Source organism: Anoplopoma fimbria, chromosome 2 (assembly GCF_027596085.1).
Source record: "Anoplopoma fimbria isolate UVic2021 breed Golden Eagle Sablefish chromosome 2, Afim_UVic_2022, whole genome shotgun sequence".
Lineage (NCBI taxonomy): Eukaryota > Metazoa > Chordata > Actinopteri > Perciformes > Anoplopomatidae > Anoplopoma > Anoplopoma fimbria.
In genome coordinates this window covers 8,399,164-8,418,540 of record NC_072450.1, presented here as the reverse complement: position 1 = coordinate 8,418,540, position 19,377 = coordinate 8,399,164, and the positions used below count along the sequence as shown (strand labels likewise).

The following is a 19,377-nucleotide window of genomic DNA, read 5'->3' as shown; positions in this document are numbered from 1 at the left end:
GTTTAGCTCGCTCTGTTTCAGCTGCATTGCAATATTTAAAATATTATTTCAGTGATTCTCATAGGTAACAGCAGCAAAAGTGTGGCACACTGCTGTAGAATCTATAATTATGTCAAAGCAGAATGTAAATATTCTGTATGATTATTTATTTTCTAGTCTTTGTCTATATGTGTTTTAACACTTCTCAATTTTAATATCTCACAATATCTTTAGCCATAATCTTGACTTTCACGATTATTTCCTGATTCCTTATTTCTCTAGTATATTTTTGTCCTGATTGATTGCATTCCTTTCCTTGAGCATGTTTTGAAGAAGCACTGATCCGTAAACATACCTGTTTTATCAAATCTTGAGTGTGAGGAAGTCTTAACTTGCTGTTTTCTGGTTTTGTTCCAGATAAAGAGACTGCGAAGATGGAGCAGTTGAAGCGACAGGTAATCCTGCTTTATTAACTTTACTGGCTCACACCATCTCATCTATTAAACCCCACCTTTAGTGAGGAGCAGCCTTTATTCTCCACACTTCTATACACTGACATTTAGTGTAGCCATTGTTTTGGCAGGTCTCTTTGTTAAAAGAGGGCAAAGGTAAAGGTCGAGGCCATTCAAATGCTAAGACACTTTGAATCCTTTAGATTCTGCACTTTCCTCCAGTGGTTCCACACTTCAAACATTTATTTTTTTCTTTGAATCACTCACAGCCGCTCAGATGTACAGGACTGCCATCTAGTGATTATAAGGGAGAGTTGCTCTGCGCACTTTCATAACCTACGGTAATTTTATATCTTCAAAACATGGTTGTAAAAACAATCCTGTCTCCTCCTCAGCATTCAGTGGAGAGATCAGAGGCAGCTGAGGTTAGCAGAAGGGATCAGATCATACATGTAAGTGCTGTTTAACTCCAGCCTCCCTGTTCCACACAAACACACAAGCAACTTTTTTGACATTTAAAAAGTGTTTGCTTGAATTCACTGCATCCAAAGTCAAATTAAATCATCAAGACATCCTTATCCATGAAGCACTGATACATTTTGTGTTGTTTTTAGCATTCAGTAGTTGTGTTTTTGTTGGTTTAAGTTTGTAAGCTTTATCGTTTTATGTCTTTGTTTCAGGAATTGGAGAGGCAGAACGAGACCCTTCAGGAAAGTGTTAGGAAATACCACCAGGATCAGAGAGCCTTGTTAGATAAAGTCAACGTGCTACAGCAACAGCTCACACAGGTAAACAACACAACCACAACAACAACACAACAACACAACAAGAGCTATTTGGCTAAAGAAAAGCTAAGCAGCAAGAGTAGCCTTCGAAGCTTGCTTTTCCTTTACTGCTTGCTTGATTTTTGAGTTTTGGGGTACATCCGAGGGTCTTAAACTAGAGCTTTGAGTGACAAATATAAGCAAATATAATATTAAAGGTTATTTGAGTCAAGCTCTCTTGCTTTAATGTCATCATACTTATATTAAGGGACGTGTAATACATTTCTAAACACAAAGCAGGATCTGTGATTTGTGTTTGCTGATGTAAAATAGAGATGACTTACTTTATTCAGTGAGCATAATAAATTCCTCAATTGTAACTGCCAGAATAATAACGAGGAAAGTCAATAGATACTTTTCCTGGTTTATTGTTAGTTGTTAATCCCTTAATTGACTGTATATGCATTCTTTTTTTCATTCATCTGCAGGAAAAGAGCACTGTGGAAGACGCTCAAAAAGAGGTATGAAACTGAAATGATTTATTGGACATCGTGTGCCTCATTCATGATTGTTTTCTTGGTTACATTTGTTTGTAAGAATCTTACAGTGGATGCTTATTATATTATCAACATGCCATGATTATGAATCAGTAGCAGTCATGAGTGCAGCAGTGTGGAGACGTCTTAAGTTACTGTATGACCTCAGGATCCTAAAAATAAGAGCAAATAAAAGAGGTGGAGGGTGTTGGTGGAGCGGTGTGGACACAGAACTGTACATGTTGAGTTGAAGGGGAAAGGAAGGGAGCACATTCCAGATGTGATGTAATAACACTTTATAACATTCTACCAGCGCCACGCATTCAGGATTCAAGGTCAAGTGCTGTAGCAATTCAACATTTTGATATTTCCTGGGACAAATCTTAAAAAAAAGAAGAAAAAAAACAGTAATGTTAGTTCCAGTGTTATAGTCAGAAAGTCGGGGAAGAAAGATAAACAAAAACCTACGAATCAAACAAATGTCATTGTGCATGTTTACACAAGTAACGGGGTGTGCTCCTGTATGTTTCATGAATGAGACTCGTTCTTTCAAGAAGTTGCTGCTTTTTAATAGATGATTGTGTGCAGTGAGATCTGTTAGTCAGATGTAACTATTAAAAAACACTTCATAATTTATCAACAATCAAACATAATCATAAAAGTGAAAAATGATTGAATATTTGCAGCACTTTGGTTAACAGTGTTGCTCCAAACATGTTCATTTAGCCCATTTGATAATGTTTTTACACTTGAAGCGCCTTCAGTGGTGACAGAAATACGTGTTACAGACGAAAGCACTGCAACACATTTATTAGGTATCTGGTGTAAGTTTTTAAAAGACCAAAGCAGTTCACACTATGTTTAATATATGAGTAAATTACAGCTTGTATAATAGTTTTAGAAGCCCTTAACAAATGATGTGTGGCAAATATTTTTGGCACATTTCTCAAAGATGTAAAAAAAAAGTATCTAAAGTGAGTAATAAGATAAATGATATCATTAAGCTGTATTTGCCATCTTTCAGTAATCAGCCATTTATTGATCTTTGTTTTTTTCCCCTCTTGAATCAGAAGGAGCAGTTGAAGATGTTACTCGGTTCCAAAGAGAGTCAGGATGGAGCTCGAGGCCAAGAGACTGTCAAGGTTCAGCTCCGGAGCACTTTGGTCAGTGACTTTATACTTAATCCGATTTTTACTTTGAGCATTTACTCCTCAACAAAGTTAATCATATCTGATTGTTGGTTTACACACAAATAACTTAATTTTTCAGTTTCCAGTTTATTAGGTACATCCGGCTAAAACTGTTGCAGTCTAACACAACATTAGTGCAAACAACAAATACAATGTTAAGGTTATAATGCGCAGTATTTGTTGGTACTGATTTAGATGCATTGATTCAACTTTATGGTTCATTTGGAGTATTTTGTTTGTGATGCTTTTGAACTGATAAGAATTATACTGACAATTTTCTTTTTTTTATTATTATTTTGTCAACCCCATTTACATCAATTATGGCAGGCTAAATACCAGAAGCACCTCTCTCCCAAATCAATCACACAGTTCAAAATCAAACCTCTCTATTTTCAACCAAACATGAACATTATAAATGAGTAAGGACAATAAGTACTGTTGTATTGGACTCCATTAGTGTACCTAATTAACTGTGTATCTGCTTTGAGAAAATGCAAAATAAATGCAGTAAGTTATTGAAATAAATCTGTGTGGCTCAAACCATCTATATCTAGCTGCAGTTGCCTTAATTAACTAACAAACATATTACCAATATGTCCTGTCTGGTGAATGCACTATTTATGTGATGTATATTCTTTGTCCTTGCTGCTGTGATCTGACGTTGTCATGTCATTCCTTGGATGCTGCTATTTGAAGCTGCACTGGCAATGTTTCAATAAAAGGTTTTTTTTATCACTTTGAGACATCCAAGTCCATGCAAAGGTTACGATAATCCATAAAGTGTTGAAAATAGAATTTATTTTAAGTCTAAAAAGTCTCAGTTCAACCGTTTGTAATGAGTATGTGTTTCTGTGTGTATTCACAGGGGGACTACTCTGGACAGTCTGTTATCAAAGGTAAGCTTCGTCTCTTCATAAAGAAACATTTGGTCCCATAATCTCAACGTTCACCTGTAGAGTATGATGATGTCTGAATGTTGTGTTTGTACACTGTTTTCCTCGCAGGTAAAGAAAACATTTTGGTCAAACAAGCTCACAGTCTGGACTCTGATCAGGTCAGTTTATGAATTAAATTAAACTGTTTATACAATATTCAGATCCCAATTGTTATTCTTTTTTCTTGCCCTCAGTAAGGGAGAATTATAACTGACAAATAATAAGTCTGTAAGTTTACAGATCAAAGGAAAAAGAGCTCAGGAAACCTTTTTTTTTTTTTTATATGTTACAAAGCAATTAACATCTATTCTCTATTCTCCAATATAGTGTCTGGCTTTCCATAAAAATAAAGGATAACGCTAATCAAAACAGTTTTTCCTCATTCTCTGCAGATGCTCCAGAATCATGGCATGTCGCGCTCGCTGTCCAGACCTCAAGAGAAGAGTCAGCCCACTGCAGGCTGGGACGTCTCTAGAGAACTGGATGCCCTCAAACGTGAACTTGAGGCGGTCAAGAGAAAACAACAGGCAGCGGATGAAGAGACGGCGCGGGTTCAGACGGCCCTGAACCGTAAGAACCGAGAGTGCCAAGAGCTGGTTCTTAGTCGGGACTCCATCCAGAAACAGGCCGACCAGCAGGTCCAAGAACTGGAGGACGCCTTGGGGGACGTCCAGAAGAGGATGCTGGATTCTGAGTGTAAGGTCAAACAGCTGCAGGCCCATGTGGTCGCTATGAAGGAACACTTAGGGGGCCAGGCGGCGGAAGAGCTGCGCGCTCAGCTCCAGGATGTCAAGGCCAAGTATGAAGGAGCTTCGGCCGAGGTGTGTCGCGTTCGTAACCGCCTCAAACACAGCGAGAAGGCCTTGGAGGAGTACAAGAGCAGCGAGAACCAGCTGGCGACGGAGGCAGAGAAGTCGAATCAAGAGCTGAGAGAAGTGATCGCAGACAGAGATGAACTGGCAGAAACCCTTCTAGAAATGGAAACCCACTTAAAGGAGACCCAGGCCAAACACGGCCACACGGTGCCAGCTGAGAAGTTTGACAACATGAAGAACCTGCTGAGCAACGCAGTCGATGAGAAGGAACGGCAGATCGCTGAGCTGAGGGAGGACTACGACCGCGTGCTGGAGGAGGTGGCCGATCTCCATCGAAAGCTGGACAGCCCGTCATCCCAGGGAGGATCGGGGGCGATTGCTGCTGAGGAGCAGCAGAGGATACGGGCGGCACTCGAAGAGCAGAACGCCTCTTTGAAAAGGAAACTGGTGGACGTGACCACCAGAAGCCAGTCTCTGATTCAGGAGGTCGAGGAGAGCGAGGAGGAGAGAGACATACTACGAGAGCAGCTGGACGAGCTCAACAGCAAGATTGAGATGGACTACGTTCCCATGACGGCGCACGATGAAGCGCGGAGGAACATGGTGACGGCGCTGGAGGAGCTGGAGGACAAACTGGTGGAGGCCAGCGAACGTTACGGCAAAGCGGAGGCGCAAGTCCAGCAGCTTCAATCCGAGAGGCCAGCGCTGCAGGAGAACATCAGCAGTCTCCAGAGCGCCACCGAGAGACACCAAAGTGAAATGGAAGCTCTGAGATCCCAGAACGCCGACCTGATGAAGCAACTTGCACTTTTGCAGAGGAGATGTGAAGACCGGGATAGAGAGTGTGTGCAGCTGACCACGCAGAGCCAGACTCTGAAGCAGAGCATGGAGGGAGAGTATGTGCCCAGACAGCAGCACGAGCAAGTGAAGATGGAGCTGAGTTCCACCTTAGAGAGCGTTAAAGCCGAGAGGTTGAAGTTGGAGACCAAGGGTAAAGAAAGTGGGGAAGAATTGACGAATGTGAAAGAAAGAAATGAAAAGTTAAAAGAAATGTTGGAAAAAGTCCAGTTGGAGATGAAAAAGGACTACGTGAGCGAGAAAGACCACAAAGCTATGACAGACAAGTTGAATGCTGCCGTGGTCGAGGCAGAGAATAAAGCAAACGAAGTGTCAAGGAATTATGTGTTGGCTCAGGAGGAAACGGTAAAGCTCACACAGGAACTGGAAGAGCAGAAGAAAGAACTCGACACCATACAGGAGGCCATTCAGTCCAAGTTTATTCCACTGACGGCAGCCGAGGAGAAGGAGCACTCTCACAGTGCTCAGGTGAAGGAGCTGACGGTCAAGCTGTTGGAGATGGAAGAGAAGTATAAGAAAGAAATGTCTGCAAGAGAGAGCGTCAAACAGGAGAACGAGAAACTAAGAGCTGAGATCGAATCCGTTCAACGGAGACTAGACTCCGCTGCAGCTTCCAGTGAAAAGCACAAGAATGTGGAGGAGGAGTTCAAGGATAAATTTGAGGGATTAACACAGAAGTTGGTCAAGTTAGAGCAGCAGCACGAGGAGGTTACGCTTCAGAAAGCCGATCTCCAAGAGCAGAACGCCCACGGCAAGGCTCAGATCCAGAACCTCCAGGAGCGTCTGAAATCGGAGTTGACTCGGATTGCGACGTACGACACGGAGCTTAAAGCGCTCAATGACGCCATGCGGCAAGCCCAGGCGGATTGCAAGAAAGCAAGGGATGCTCAGCAGGAGGAGGCCCAGAGGGTTTGCGCCTTGCAGAAAGAGGTTCAGGACCGCCGCGGGGATCAGGCTTCTCTGCTGCAACAACAAGCCGAGGCCACGGAAGCCCTGGAGGCCGAGGTCGCTAAGTTTCGTTTGGATCTGCGAGAGGAGGAGGAGAACAGCGCCCAGAGGGCCGAGGACGTGTCCGCCCTGCAATCCGAGCTCCTCCAGGCCACGCAGGCTCTCGAGGAAATTAACTACAAAGAAGACCAAATGAACCAGCTGAAGAAGGAGAAGCAGCAGCTGGAGGAGGAGGCTGCCAACCTGAGCAACAAGCTTCGGAGCTTAGCAGAAGAGAGCACAGAGGCCCGTCGGGAGGCAACCCAAGCCAGGGAGGGCGAGAGCCGGGCGCGGGCAGAGATGGAGGCCGTCCAGGAGAAGGGACGCTCCATCGAGAGTGAAATCAGGGAGCTGAAAGAGAGATACGATGAGTCGCTCTCCACCATCCGTGATCTTCAAAGGGGGATTCAGAAATCAGCTCAGCAGACTGAAGCCAAAGACAGAAAGGTAACAAAATAATGCAGATGATAGATGCATAATGTGATGTTCCTCCACTGACAATAATTTGTGTGTCTGTTTTGACACTAAGGGGAAAAAAAAAACCTGCATGTACAATAAAAATAAAATCTAATTCGTTTCTGTTTCTAAGGATGAAATTATTTTTTACAGTTTTGTTGCGTGGTTGATAAAGTAATGATATATGGAGGAACATTAACATGTGTGTGTTTGCGTGTCTTTGTGTGCGTGTTTCAGATCACAGAGTTGCTGACAGATGTTGAGCGATTGAAGCAGGCACTAAACGGTCTGTCCCAGCTGGCGTACACAAGCAACGCGCCCAATAAAAGACAGACGCAGCACATCGACACACTCCACACCGAGATCAAGAACCTACAGCAACAGCTGGCTGTGAGTGGACACACAGACAATGATGTTGACATGTGTATATCCTGCTTTATATTCCATTTACAGCACAGTAACTGTCTCTCTGTTAAAAACACCATCATCTTCATTTAAAAACTATTTACAGTCGTATTAAAAAAATCTTTCCTTAAGATTATTAATTACATTTAAAGTTTATGCTGCCACATTTTGGCTTCATAATCCATGTGTTATTTGGTAAGATTTTTGGGGTTTAATGGCTTATCAAGTAGTTCATAGAATAAAACATGGAAACTACGGGAAGTGACTGATTTAGAATTAATTAATTCAACCTATATATTAACTCACAAATACATTGATGCAGAGACCTAATTTACAATACAGCAGAGTAAGAATGTAGGCACCAAGAAACACAAATAAGAAACTTAATAATAAATAATGCAGTTAAGATTCCAGACAAATTAAAACAAGAATAACTGGAAGTGAAATAGTAATAGAAATTAAAGATTTAATGGCCTTAAGGGCAAAGTGAGATAAGCTTAAGGTTGTTCTGCATGTGATCATGATAGTGTTTTCATTTCTGTATTCAAATATGTCCAACATATGTCATGACAAAAAGCAAAATATAACAAACTGCAGAGAATGAATATGTGCTGTTCTTATCCTAACATTGAGGTGTTCAATAACCACTTCATGTCTTTCTCTTCTGCTCCATCAGGATGCTGAGAGGCAACACAGGGAGGTGGTTTCCATTTATCGGACTCATCTTCTCAGTGCAGCACAGGTACGTTTATCTCATTGATCTGTGGGGTTTTCATTCCCATGAAAGGTCTTAGGTTCTGTTGTTCAGACAGTTATATAATTATATGAGCATGTTGAGGACAGTAACAATGTAACTTGTTATGGAGAAGATATTAATAATTTATATTAAAACTCTTAATTGCATAAAAGGCAGACCCATGAAGAGAGCAACACATTTCTGATTTTGATAACTAAACCTCCATAGAAACTCCTTTCACAGATGTTATTCTCTAGTCATAACTTTTTCCATCCATATGGCAAAAGGAAGTAATTGACAGATATTGTGAGCTGTCACAACAGCTGCAGCACGGCTCTGGTTAGCATGCAGCCGACGTTTCTGAGAGGCGAAACAAATCACTGAAGGCTCGTATGACAAACTGGCAGTGCACATTAAAACAATAAACGAACACTGCAATCACTGAATGATCTGTAGAAAAACCAGTAAAAGATGTTTATGAAATCACATCTGTTTTATTGATTCATGGTTCAGCTTTGGTCAAATCAAGATCAATCAACTTTCAGCACTTTGTCACCATTCCAGCGAAGAGATGCTACCTCATATGTTTACACTACGGTCAAATGTGTGAAAGTCTGCTGATTATTAGAGGCAGACATTGCAGATGGTTTGGGAACATGTTATTGAAACTCTAATGGTTGGATGTCCAGTGGGAGCCGTCTGCAAAATAACTCATTAGAACAAGAAAAAAAATGTATTATAGCCCAAATTATATCTAAAAATATGAAGGTGTAAGTGCACCGCAGCCGTCTGGAGCTGAAGCACAGAATTATTATGTTATGCGAGTAATTGATAAAAGGAGCTTTTATTGAGAAATTCGTGACGGATGGATTAACTGAAGCTCCTTTCTGACTGTTTCTCTGGCAGGGCCACATGGACGAGGACGTTCAGGCCGCCTTACTGCAGATCATCCGCATGAGACAGGAGTTTGTGTGTTAAAGCTCCTACGAAAACAAAACGCTGCCTGCTGACTCAAATTCACCATTCTCACATCTCCTACTGCTGAGTTCACCTGCTGTGGCCCCTGTGGGTGCCCGGTGTGTGTGTGTGTGTGTGTGTGTGTGTGTGTGCGTGCGTGTGCGTGTGTGTGTGCGCATGTGTGTATGTGTTTGTCATTTGGCAATATTGCAAAAAACAGACAATTATATATTAGTATGGCTGCACTTTGGTTCCCAAATATCAATGTTGTAGGTAAAAGTCAATAACCGTAGATTTAGATACAAATTATCTCAACTTTCATAGATCTCAGCAAATGAAAACCTTACTTAAAAAAAGCTGTCGTATCAATTTATGTATCAAACTTACCTGTGAAATGGGGGTGTCACGATTCTCCAAATCAGATTTATTTAAAATGTTATAAAAATGACTTATTTCACCAGTAAATAGAGAACAAACTGTTGAAACACGATAAGAAGAGCCACTAGATGACAGCAGGATACTTTACAACATCAGGGAATCAGGAGGATTTTACACTTCTCTTGTTTCATCAGTCACCATGCTGTTGCAAAAAGTGCTACTGCAGGCTACCAGTAAGCTACGCTGCGTCGTATTTGAAGTGCGTTTTCTTTTTCTTTTTTTTAAGAAAAGTGGAAAATGATACTGAGAATCGGCAATGCTGCTTTTGATTTCTACGGTTTGAATCAAAAATGAATTTAAATCGTGACACCCTTACTGTGAAATAATTTTGCCTTATATTTTTGCCATTTATGCAGGAACATTTTCCTCTTCCTCTTACAGAACGGTATATGAGAATGAGATTCCGTACATCACTGTGGGATCTGTTGTGCATGATAATGCAAAATCATTGCATTGTTATGCCGCTTTAACAGTTATTGTACATGTATGACCTTCTCATAGATGACTCATTCTTCACATGCTCATTAAAATGTAAAACGGACATGAACACAAAGACCACTTTTCACATTCCCACCTGACAGTCAGCTCTCATACAGTATGTTTTCACGTTGGACAGCGGTGTTTGCTAGAATTTGAGGGAAACGTTCACATTTCTTTTTCAAGTGGACCTTAAAGGCAGAATACATAGGGTTTTCCTTAAAATATATAGATATTGTCTGAACACTGAAATAGGTTTTATTTGCTGTAAGCATTCCTCCTGTTCATACTGGATACTAAAATACCCCTTTAAAACTTGTGTACATGCCCTTTAAATCAATACAGCATGTGTATATAAGGAGTTCTTTGTCGCTGTAATCTGGCTGGCAGTGAAAAGATCTCTTCGTAACAAACGCTATACAAATAATATGTATTATTATTAACACGATAAAATTGTAACAGATTGTGGCGCTGTGCAAAAGCAAATTCAAAAGTTTAAGCTTTGCAAATGAGGCTTCACCAGTATGAAGCAGTCATAACAATTATGCAGCTGTCTTTTCTTAGTTTAAAATCCCCTGTTTGTCAAGACATTGCTAAAGAAAAAGGACATTTTGCAATAAAATGTCTTAAATTTTGGAAGTTACCCACATGATTTGACTGACTGTCTCACAGAAAGAGGACTGTGGACATCTCTTACTTTAGAACAGTTTTATAAAGGAACCCCTCACATGCAGTATGGACAGAAGGATTGATTACAGCATCCCATATTTAATGTTGTCATAATTGTTTTAAGACAGACTTAAAAGAATGTGAACCTATCATTTAACTTTGTTAATGTCAGCTACTTACTGGAGACATTTGAGTCTCTCTTTACTCATTTTGTGGCTCAGTTATTGTCTCCTGGAGGTCCAAACCAGCACCCACGTTTTCAGAATAATCCAAAGACCTGTAGAGGATAAAAAAAACAAAACTCCAAATCTAAAAGTACTCGTAATTTCTGCACCGTGGCAGATAGTAATATAATGACATATTTGGGAGTCATGTCACTCTCACAGCCTAATTGAGTCCTGACATGGTTTGTGCTGGATTTGAGTCATGGAGGGAGAGGAGATCTCTTGCTGTGTCCCACAGTTTGCAGTGGCAAGTCGTCCTTTTTCTTTTTTGTTGTTGAAACCAGAGTGTCCTCTAGTGGAGAGACTTGGCAGGCCAAGTTGGTAGAAGTTGTAATAATGAGTGTGGCCCAGGGGTAAGCAGCTGCTGTTATTTAGAAGCTGTAATATCTGTAAAATGTGTTAAATCTCACGGATAGCTGAGAGAATATAAAATGTGAATGTAACACTAAATTGACCGAGCGTTATCTACTTGTATCTGTTGCTTAGCATTATAACATTTAAACCAAACCCCCTGTTTAAAGACAGTTAATGTCCCAGCTGAAGCTTGACTTTATACAAAACCTGATTTCTGCAGAAGTGAATACTTTCTAGAGCAAAAAAGGCTGCGTACCCCTGAGCCCGCTCTTTGTGACTCTTGATGGTGTCGTGTCGTGGTGTTGTGATTGTTGAGCGAGTCTCTTATGCCTTTACACTGATATATTTTTCATAGCTTTGTACTACTTTGATTACTGTACCTACAGTGTGACAATTCTGATATTCAGCAGGTCTGGAAGTAGAGCGGCACAAAACAGGTTCAGGGTAACGTTTAACTGTAGTGTGACCCGAATAGAGCAGAAACATTTATTTATGTGCATAAACAAAACTCTTTACGGTTATTTCTTTTGAAGCACTCCTGTCTTTACCTTCCACCTTTACACGGTTAAAATACTCGCTCTCCGTTTTTGTATTTTGGCCAAAAAACTCGCATCGACAGATAGTTTAATAAATGCCTCTTGCATTTTGTAATGCAGGTGTTATGAATAATTACTTTCTGTCTTCCATGTACTGTTTAACATAGAATGTAAGTTGAATCTAAGTCGATCTCTAAACAACTTCACTGTGTACCGGTCTGTTTAAACCGGTTGACGTCTTTGACAATAATCTTTGTGTTTGTGAATCAGTAATACAAAATCAATAAAAGTGCCTAACATAGAAAACCACATTTTTGTTCAGTGCTTTTGTATTTCCAGACTTAAATACCTCAACAACTATCAGAGGATGGATGGATGGCCATGACAGTTCGTACGGACCTTCATGGTCCCCAGAGGATGAATCATACTGGATTTGGTGACTTTCTAACTTTTCATCTAGCGCCCTCTTAAGGTCAAAGTTTTATATTGCGCTGTTAATCAGCATTTTACTCAAGGTATTGTCATTATTTTACAGACATTCATGGTCCCCAGAAGATGTATTTAAATTACTTTGGTGATCCACACATTTTTCATGTAGCTCCATCATCTGATCAAACTTTCAATTTGTCCAATATTTTGGTTAATGACCAAATACCTTTTAAGCTAATTACATTTATCATCGCTTCTGCAGAACTTTGTTTTAAGTGCTAGTTAGCATGGTGAACATGATAAACCTTCCATCTGCTGATCATCAATATATGTTAGCATTGTCGTTCTCAGTATGCTAGTAGGCTGGTGTTAGCATTTAGCTCAAAGCTCCTTGTGGCTAAGTAGAGACTCACAGAGCTGCTAGCATGAGATCAGATAGAACTTTATACATACAAGGAAAAAATGTTGTGCTTAATTGCAGTACAAAGGAGGAAGAGTGCAAATATAAAATATGAACAAGGTGCAAATCCAAAATATACACATTGTCAAAAACATAAAAACGGCTAACGGCGATGTTCATTATTGGTCGGTTGCATGTAAATATGTCTGAGAAGTGGAATATAGTCCTGTATGTAAAATGTACAATCTGAAGTACAAGTTAGTTTATATGGTTAATTTGAAATTTTTAATGATTTCATGTCCCATAAGAGCTGAAATGATTGTAATCCGTGTGAGACAGAGCATAGCTGTAGACCCTTAGTCTTTTTTCTCTTTTTGCTCATGGTATTAGAAAAGAGAAAAGTCCTACTGCACATAAACACAGAATATTCTGCCAAAGTCAGAATAGTTTTGTTTATTTTATGAGGATTTCTGTTAATGTGTTTATGTCCTTACTTCTTTTTCAACTGCCATTTGTTTTGTGTTTTAAGGCTCTGTTAGAAAAATCTGCTAACCCAAATTTATATGGACCCAATCAGGTTTTATCAATATTTTAATCAAAATGTTTTACAGTTTGTTTTCTTATGTTGCCAGACAACTGTTAATCAAATCAGATCAAAAGACATCCGTAAAGCCTGATGGAGCAAATTAGATGAGTTTGTTTTCCTGAACTTTGATATTGATAGTTGCAGATTTAGTCATGAATGTTTAATGTAACAGAGAAAGACCAAATGTTCAGGGACTTTAGAGCCGACAGTAAATGTGTGCTTTTAGCTCCACACGCTCGTACTCCCCTCGTGGAAACGGCTCAGTTCATGTGGTTTCACTTTAAGCACAATCAACCCTGGAATGAGAGCGAGTAGCTCTCTGGCACACGGTTCTCACTTTTATCTTCGAGGCCGTGCCTCTATTGATTTGTCTGTTGGTCCTTTTTTTTCCCCCCTCTTCACAAGATTTATTTTTCATTAAAAGCTCTTTTGCGACGGGATGCTGAGAACAGAGGTCAAGGCTTTTTTTTTTAAAGTTATCTCATTCCAGATAAATTCCCAGCGTGCACAGTCACTGAACGTGGGGGGATTTTCCATTTAAAGTACAGTGTGGTTGAATTGGTCTAAAAATAAGCAAGCTTACTAATACATTACACCCAAGCCCCCCCCCCCCCCCCCCCCACCCTTCTCGAAAAAATAAATCATTACTCCAAGCTTGAAGCTGAACTTTCTGAGTAACAGCTAATCCGTCCCTTATCGCATCCTCTGTTCACACAAACACAACATGCACACAGCCTCTAATTGATACAAGACTTGTCCTGGGTTTGATTTCTTTGAGAAACGCTTGCTGGTTTCAAGTGGCAGTCCTCCTCCTCCCTCCTCCTCCTCCTCCTCCTCCTTCCTTGGTTTTATGATTCTCTTTTTTGCGGTCTGCACTGAATAAGCTGTTCTCAGCAATTATGGCAAATACAATTCAATCTGTTGGTAGGTCTCCCTTTAATCTCATTTCCAGGCTCCTAATCAGTCCCATACATCCACTTGCGGCCATTTGGTTTACCATCCTAACCCCCTTTCCCGACCACAAAGAATCCCATCTTTATAAATATTCGTCATCCTGCGAAAAGGATCAGAGACTTTATTTAGGTTGGAGTAAAACCCCGGCCGTCCACCGTGTGCCTCATGAGCGGTAAACTGGCGGAGGAAGCAGGCGGTTGGGTTGTATACACATCAGAAACACGCCCACGTCTTTTCGCTTCCAGTCCTTTTGAGCTGTCACGAACGTTTGTTATCTCGCACAGCAGTTCGCCACCTCTGCGGCGCTCCGTTCGCTGTGGGAGGAGGAGTTGCTCTGCATTGTTTTCTATTCAGAACAGCTGAGAGGCCCTTCTTGTGTTTTACAGGAATCGTGACACCTTTTTGTTTTGACTACCTGACACATGACATAGGGTTATTAAACTCTTCTCCTCTGCCCTCACTCCTATCACCTGTGTAGTTGTCTTCACCCTTTATCTCCTACATGGCCTGATTAACCTATTTAGGAGCCACAAGTTTAAGAAATTCCCCATTAGGTCCCTCTTTTGCCTCCAAATTCTCACCTCCATTAGACCCCTGACCCATGATGGACATGGTTATCTGAATCTGTGCGTCACAACCATCGTCTTTTCCCCCACGTATTCTCCTCTCTCTGGGGCCTACATCACCCGCAATGCAACTCGATTGCCAACATTTCTTGTCTGACACTCCGGTGTGTTATGCTAGTTCAGCTAATGTAACCTCCAGCTGCTAACCACAAGCTGAGATGAGGTATGCAAAGTTAACTCACTTCTTCCACACTCTACCCCTTCATATATATCTTTTTTTCACATTCAACCTTGTAGTCTTAGGCCACAACCCAAACGCTGCCACACTTGTCATCTCTTGAAACTATTTATTGTACTTTATAGCTCCCTCTGGATCCGCAAAAAAAGCTTCATACAATCATTTTTTTTCACATATGCGGGGAGTTCTCCTCGTCACCTCGAAACAGACAGATTTTTTAGGTGGAGTTCCCCTTTAAATTCAGCACACTGTAGATGGTTTCATTATATTTTACAACCTAACGGTACTTTTACACTGGAGTTATCTGACTCAGAGTTTTTGTATGTCTTGTTTAGACAACTTTATTTGGGAAAAATGCACCATGTGAGCACATTATAAACTGAAAGTTGATATTCTGTGGTGCAGATTCTCCCCCAAAAACACAAGTAATCAAATGACCAAAGAAGACACAGATGCAGCTATGTCCACTTATTCATCCTTTCTGTCGTATCATCTACTTTCCTTGCCTCCTTCTCCCCACTGCCCCCTTCCTTCCTTCCTGCTGTTTTACCTGTTGTCTGTCATCCTTCCTTCCTGGTTAATTCCACAGGTCAGGTCAGTCAAGAGGTCTGTGCCACATTTGTCTCCCTGGTGTAATTGCTAACTATTTCTCCGTCACTAATAGGCCATTACTCAGACGGTGCCGGCCGGCCATCTCGTGAGGCAGCACTGGGGGGCGGGGGCGGGGCAGCGAACACGAGGCCAGAAGGCCCCTCTTTTTCTTTTTTTTCATTAGTCCCCTGAGGAATCGGACTACTCTTGGCTCCAGGCCGAGACAGGCGAGGCCCCCTTTAATGTTTTTGCAGAGCTCCAAAGCACTTTGTTGCCTCAATAAAGTTCATTTATGGGATAATAAGGCTCTGGAGGACACATGGTGCTGGTTTGAGTGCAATGTTTTCAGCATGGATCACATTCCCAAAAGCAAGCTCCGTCTCTTCCATCCCTTTTCCTTTTATTTCATTTCTTTTGTCTTCCCTCCACTCCTCACCTTTCGTCTCCCTCCTCACCTCACATCCCCCCGCACTCTTTATCCGCCGTCATTTATTATTCTTCCCTCTCTCTCTCTCTCTCTCTCTCACTTTTTGGCAGTGTAACTGTCTGATCCTGGGTTGACCTGGGGTTTGCACACCTGGGAATGAGTAGCAGTGAGGGGGCAGGGGGCCACTCTCATTTCCCAGGATTTATTCCAGAGCTCGGGGAGGGGGGAAGGCAGCGGGGCGGGGGAGGAGGGAAGAGAGGCGATCAGAGGAATGAAAAACCCTCAAGCCTCAAACCCTGGCAGGAGGATCAAGCTCTACATGCCAAGACTACACCAGAGCCGAGTGCCCCGGACATTTGCTGTATCAAAGGTGTGAAAGTACATGTATGGGATGCATACCTTAAACAGATTTCTATTCTCTGAAGGGGGTTTTATAAACACACGGGCACATAATAGATTAGAAACAGGCCCAACCTCCACTTCTTTTTATCCCTTTGGTTATTGCACATGAGGCTTACATGAGTGTTGGCCATCTTTCCCTGAAACCCAGTGAGGACATTGTACACCACTGTACACTAAACGGTTTCATCTGAGTTCAATGTTTTTCTTTTTCCCCTCATTAGTAGTTGGTTAACCACTAATGCTTAGAGTATCTGCTCAGCTTTTCTTCCCTCCCTTCATTGACTTAGTAAGAAACAGATGGGCCCAAACCGCCACATCTCCCTCTCCCTCCTGACTGTCATCCCTTCCCCACCACTTCTTTCACAATAATCTCTCCCTCTCAAACGGAAAATAGTCCCGGTTTTGCATGTCTGCTCGTGGCGCAACACATGAGATGGTGTGTGTGGTTTTAATAGGATAAGGCTTTTGGGGTTGCTCGGTGCTTGGAAACACGGCTGAGGCTACCTCTGGCTGCTTCAATCATCTTAAAGACATCGGGTTGGGCCTGAGGGTGTTAGCTTGAGCTTGTTAGTGCGGTTGGAAAAGGCTGTGTTTGATTCCATGATGACGGCTGGATGAAAAGCTGTGAGTCTGGAGGACTGACGTTGATTTGATGTTGGCGTTTTGAGAGCTGCTCGATTTTCAGTTGTGGTATCTTGGTATGGCATGCAGACTGGGACGCCAGTTCAGCCGAAACAGACCGCTGACACGAAGGGTGGCTCGGTGATCCAGAGAATGGATATATATATATATGTATATCGAAAAAGTTATATATTTTTTTTTTCCCACATGCCCAAGTGAACCAGGACTAACTGTTACGTATTACTCCGGCTTAACATAGAGATAGAGAATGGAGATATATATATATATATATATACATATATATAAATATATATATATATATATATAAATATATATGTATATATATATATATATATATATATATATTTTTATATATATATATATATATATATATATATATATATATGTATATATATATATATGTATGTATATATATAGTATATATATATATATATGTATATATATATATATTTATATATATATATATGTATATATATGTATATATTTATATATATATATGTATATATATACGTATATATATATATATATATATATATATATATATATATATATATATATATATATATATATATATATATATATATATATATATATATATATATATGTGTATGTATATATATATATATATATATATTTATATATATATATATACGTATATATATATATATATATATATATATATATATATATATATATATATATATATATATATATATATATATATATATATATATATATATATATATATATATATGTGTAAATTAGTGATCTTCAGAGGCGCTAGGAAGTGTATGAATGCTAGCGGTTTCACTGTTTATAGTCTGTATGCTAAACTAAGCTAACTAGCTCCAGATCTGTACATATATATATATGTATATATATGTATATATACGTATATGTATATGATATATATATATATATGTATATGTATATATATATATAAGGCGCTAGGAAGTGTATGAATGCTAGCGGTTTCACTGTTTATATATGCTAAACTAAGCTAAATAAAATCTATTTCCTAAAGTGTCAAACAATTTCTTTATTATTAGCAAAAAGACCAAACTGGGTGTAAAGAGTTGCATTTCACACAGGGAAAGGTGCTTAAAACACTTAAATTCTTGGTTTCACGGTGACTATTTATTTGAGATTAACAGGTGGGAGCAGGGATGCTTAGCTAATCACCTCCCAACACTAACTCCATACAGAACCCACTTGTCGATTTTCTTGACTAACTTTCATGAAAAAATCAATTAGGCATATTCCCCAAAAGTATCAAACTTTTACTTTAAATGATCAGAAACTGCACAGTGTGTGTGTAATGAGGAAGTACTTGTAAGTACTTCCTCTTTACTTACAAGGATGAATAAGCTAATGGTTATCTTAGCTTCGAATAAAGGCTGAAAACATGCTAACTGTTAGCCTAGCTAAAGGAAACTAAGTAAATCTACAATATACGGTATATTGTTAATTAAATCCGGCATGTTGTAGTGTTTTGGGTGCATACTGGACTCTTTCTTGGCTAGCTTGGAGCTGAGTTAGACACCTCTTGGCTCGAGTTTCGTAATAAACACACAGTCATAGTGATATACATTTTCATATCTTACTCTCAGGAAGAAAGCCCATGAGTGTATGTCTTACAGAGATATGTACTTCAGAAATACCATTAAAAAACGCCTTTTTTCTTCATATATCACTTGATAATTAGACAAATGATTTGTGTTGGAAGGACGCACAGACAGTATAGAAGTTCTGTGTTCTTGAACTTAACAATAAACTAATTTAGAGTCTCCAATTATTATTTGCAGCCTCTTGCCAAACGTGAATTAGCTTATAGCTTTTTGCTTTGTAGTGGCTTGATGATGATTAAGTGGTTCGGGAGGTTCATTTCCTCTACAGAGCTGGGATTTCAGTAGCGAGGAGATCAAAAGGTCAAACACTCAAAGCCTCTCTCCCGTCTCGGCCGCGGGTTTCAGTTGCTGAGTTATTGTGGATCGTAGATATTAACTCAGTCCGACTTCAAATCGACTTCATAGGATGGAGCCGGTGGTTAAGAGCTAAACGAGTTACACAAGGCCATATTGTCACACCATCTCATTAGACACATAAAAGGAACCTCTTTTCGTTGGGCAGGAGTTCACAAGATGTAAACAGGCTGTAAAAATGGAGACATCTGCATTCATTCTTTTTTTTCTCCCCTTTTCTTCCACATTTGGTAATCTTTAGTCAGCATGGCTCAGAATCAAGAACTCTCCAGGGCAGATTTTGCCAAATAAATGTTTAAATCATCCGCTGTAAAGGTTGAAAGGAAGCCAGGTTCTGATTGGAGTTGATCAAGTTTAATTTATGTATGTGCATAAAAATAATAAGGCTTCAT

At 40.1% G+C, this 19,377-nt stretch overlaps 1 protein-coding gene across 3 annotated transcripts in view; it reads left to right on the top strand.

The window, feature by feature from the left end:
* The window catches only part of uacab (uveal autoantigen with coiled-coil domains and ankyrin repeats b), a 43,289-nt gene extending 31,218 nt beyond the window's left edge, over window positions 1-12,071 (top strand). For 2 of the 3 annotated variants that reach the window (XM_054620139.1, XM_054620147.1), the window contains exons 9-19: window positions 397-434; window positions 827-883; window positions 1,112-1,219; window positions 1,684-1,716; window positions 2,802-2,894; window positions 3,787-3,817; window positions 3,926-3,975; window positions 4,249-6,963; window positions 7,210-7,362; window positions 8,054-8,119; window positions 9,020-12,071. In XM_054620139.1, coding sequence (XP_054476114.1) covers window positions 397-434; window positions 827-883; window positions 1,112-1,219; window positions 1,684-1,716; window positions 2,802-2,894; window positions 3,787-3,817; window positions 3,926-3,975; window positions 4,249-6,963; window positions 7,210-7,362; window positions 8,054-8,119; window positions 9,020-9,091 — 3,416 coding nt within the window. In that variant the 3' untranslated portion in view covers window positions 9,092-12,071. The remainder of the gene's footprint in view (window positions 1-396; window positions 435-826; window positions 884-1,111; window positions 1,220-1,683; window positions 1,717-2,801; window positions 2,895-3,786; window positions 3,818-3,925; window positions 3,976-4,248; window positions 6,964-7,209; window positions 7,363-8,053; window positions 8,120-9,019) is intronic. The other variant, XM_054620156.1, reaches the window with a different exon arrangement.
* Window positions 12,072-19,377: the final 7,306 nt, after the last annotated feature.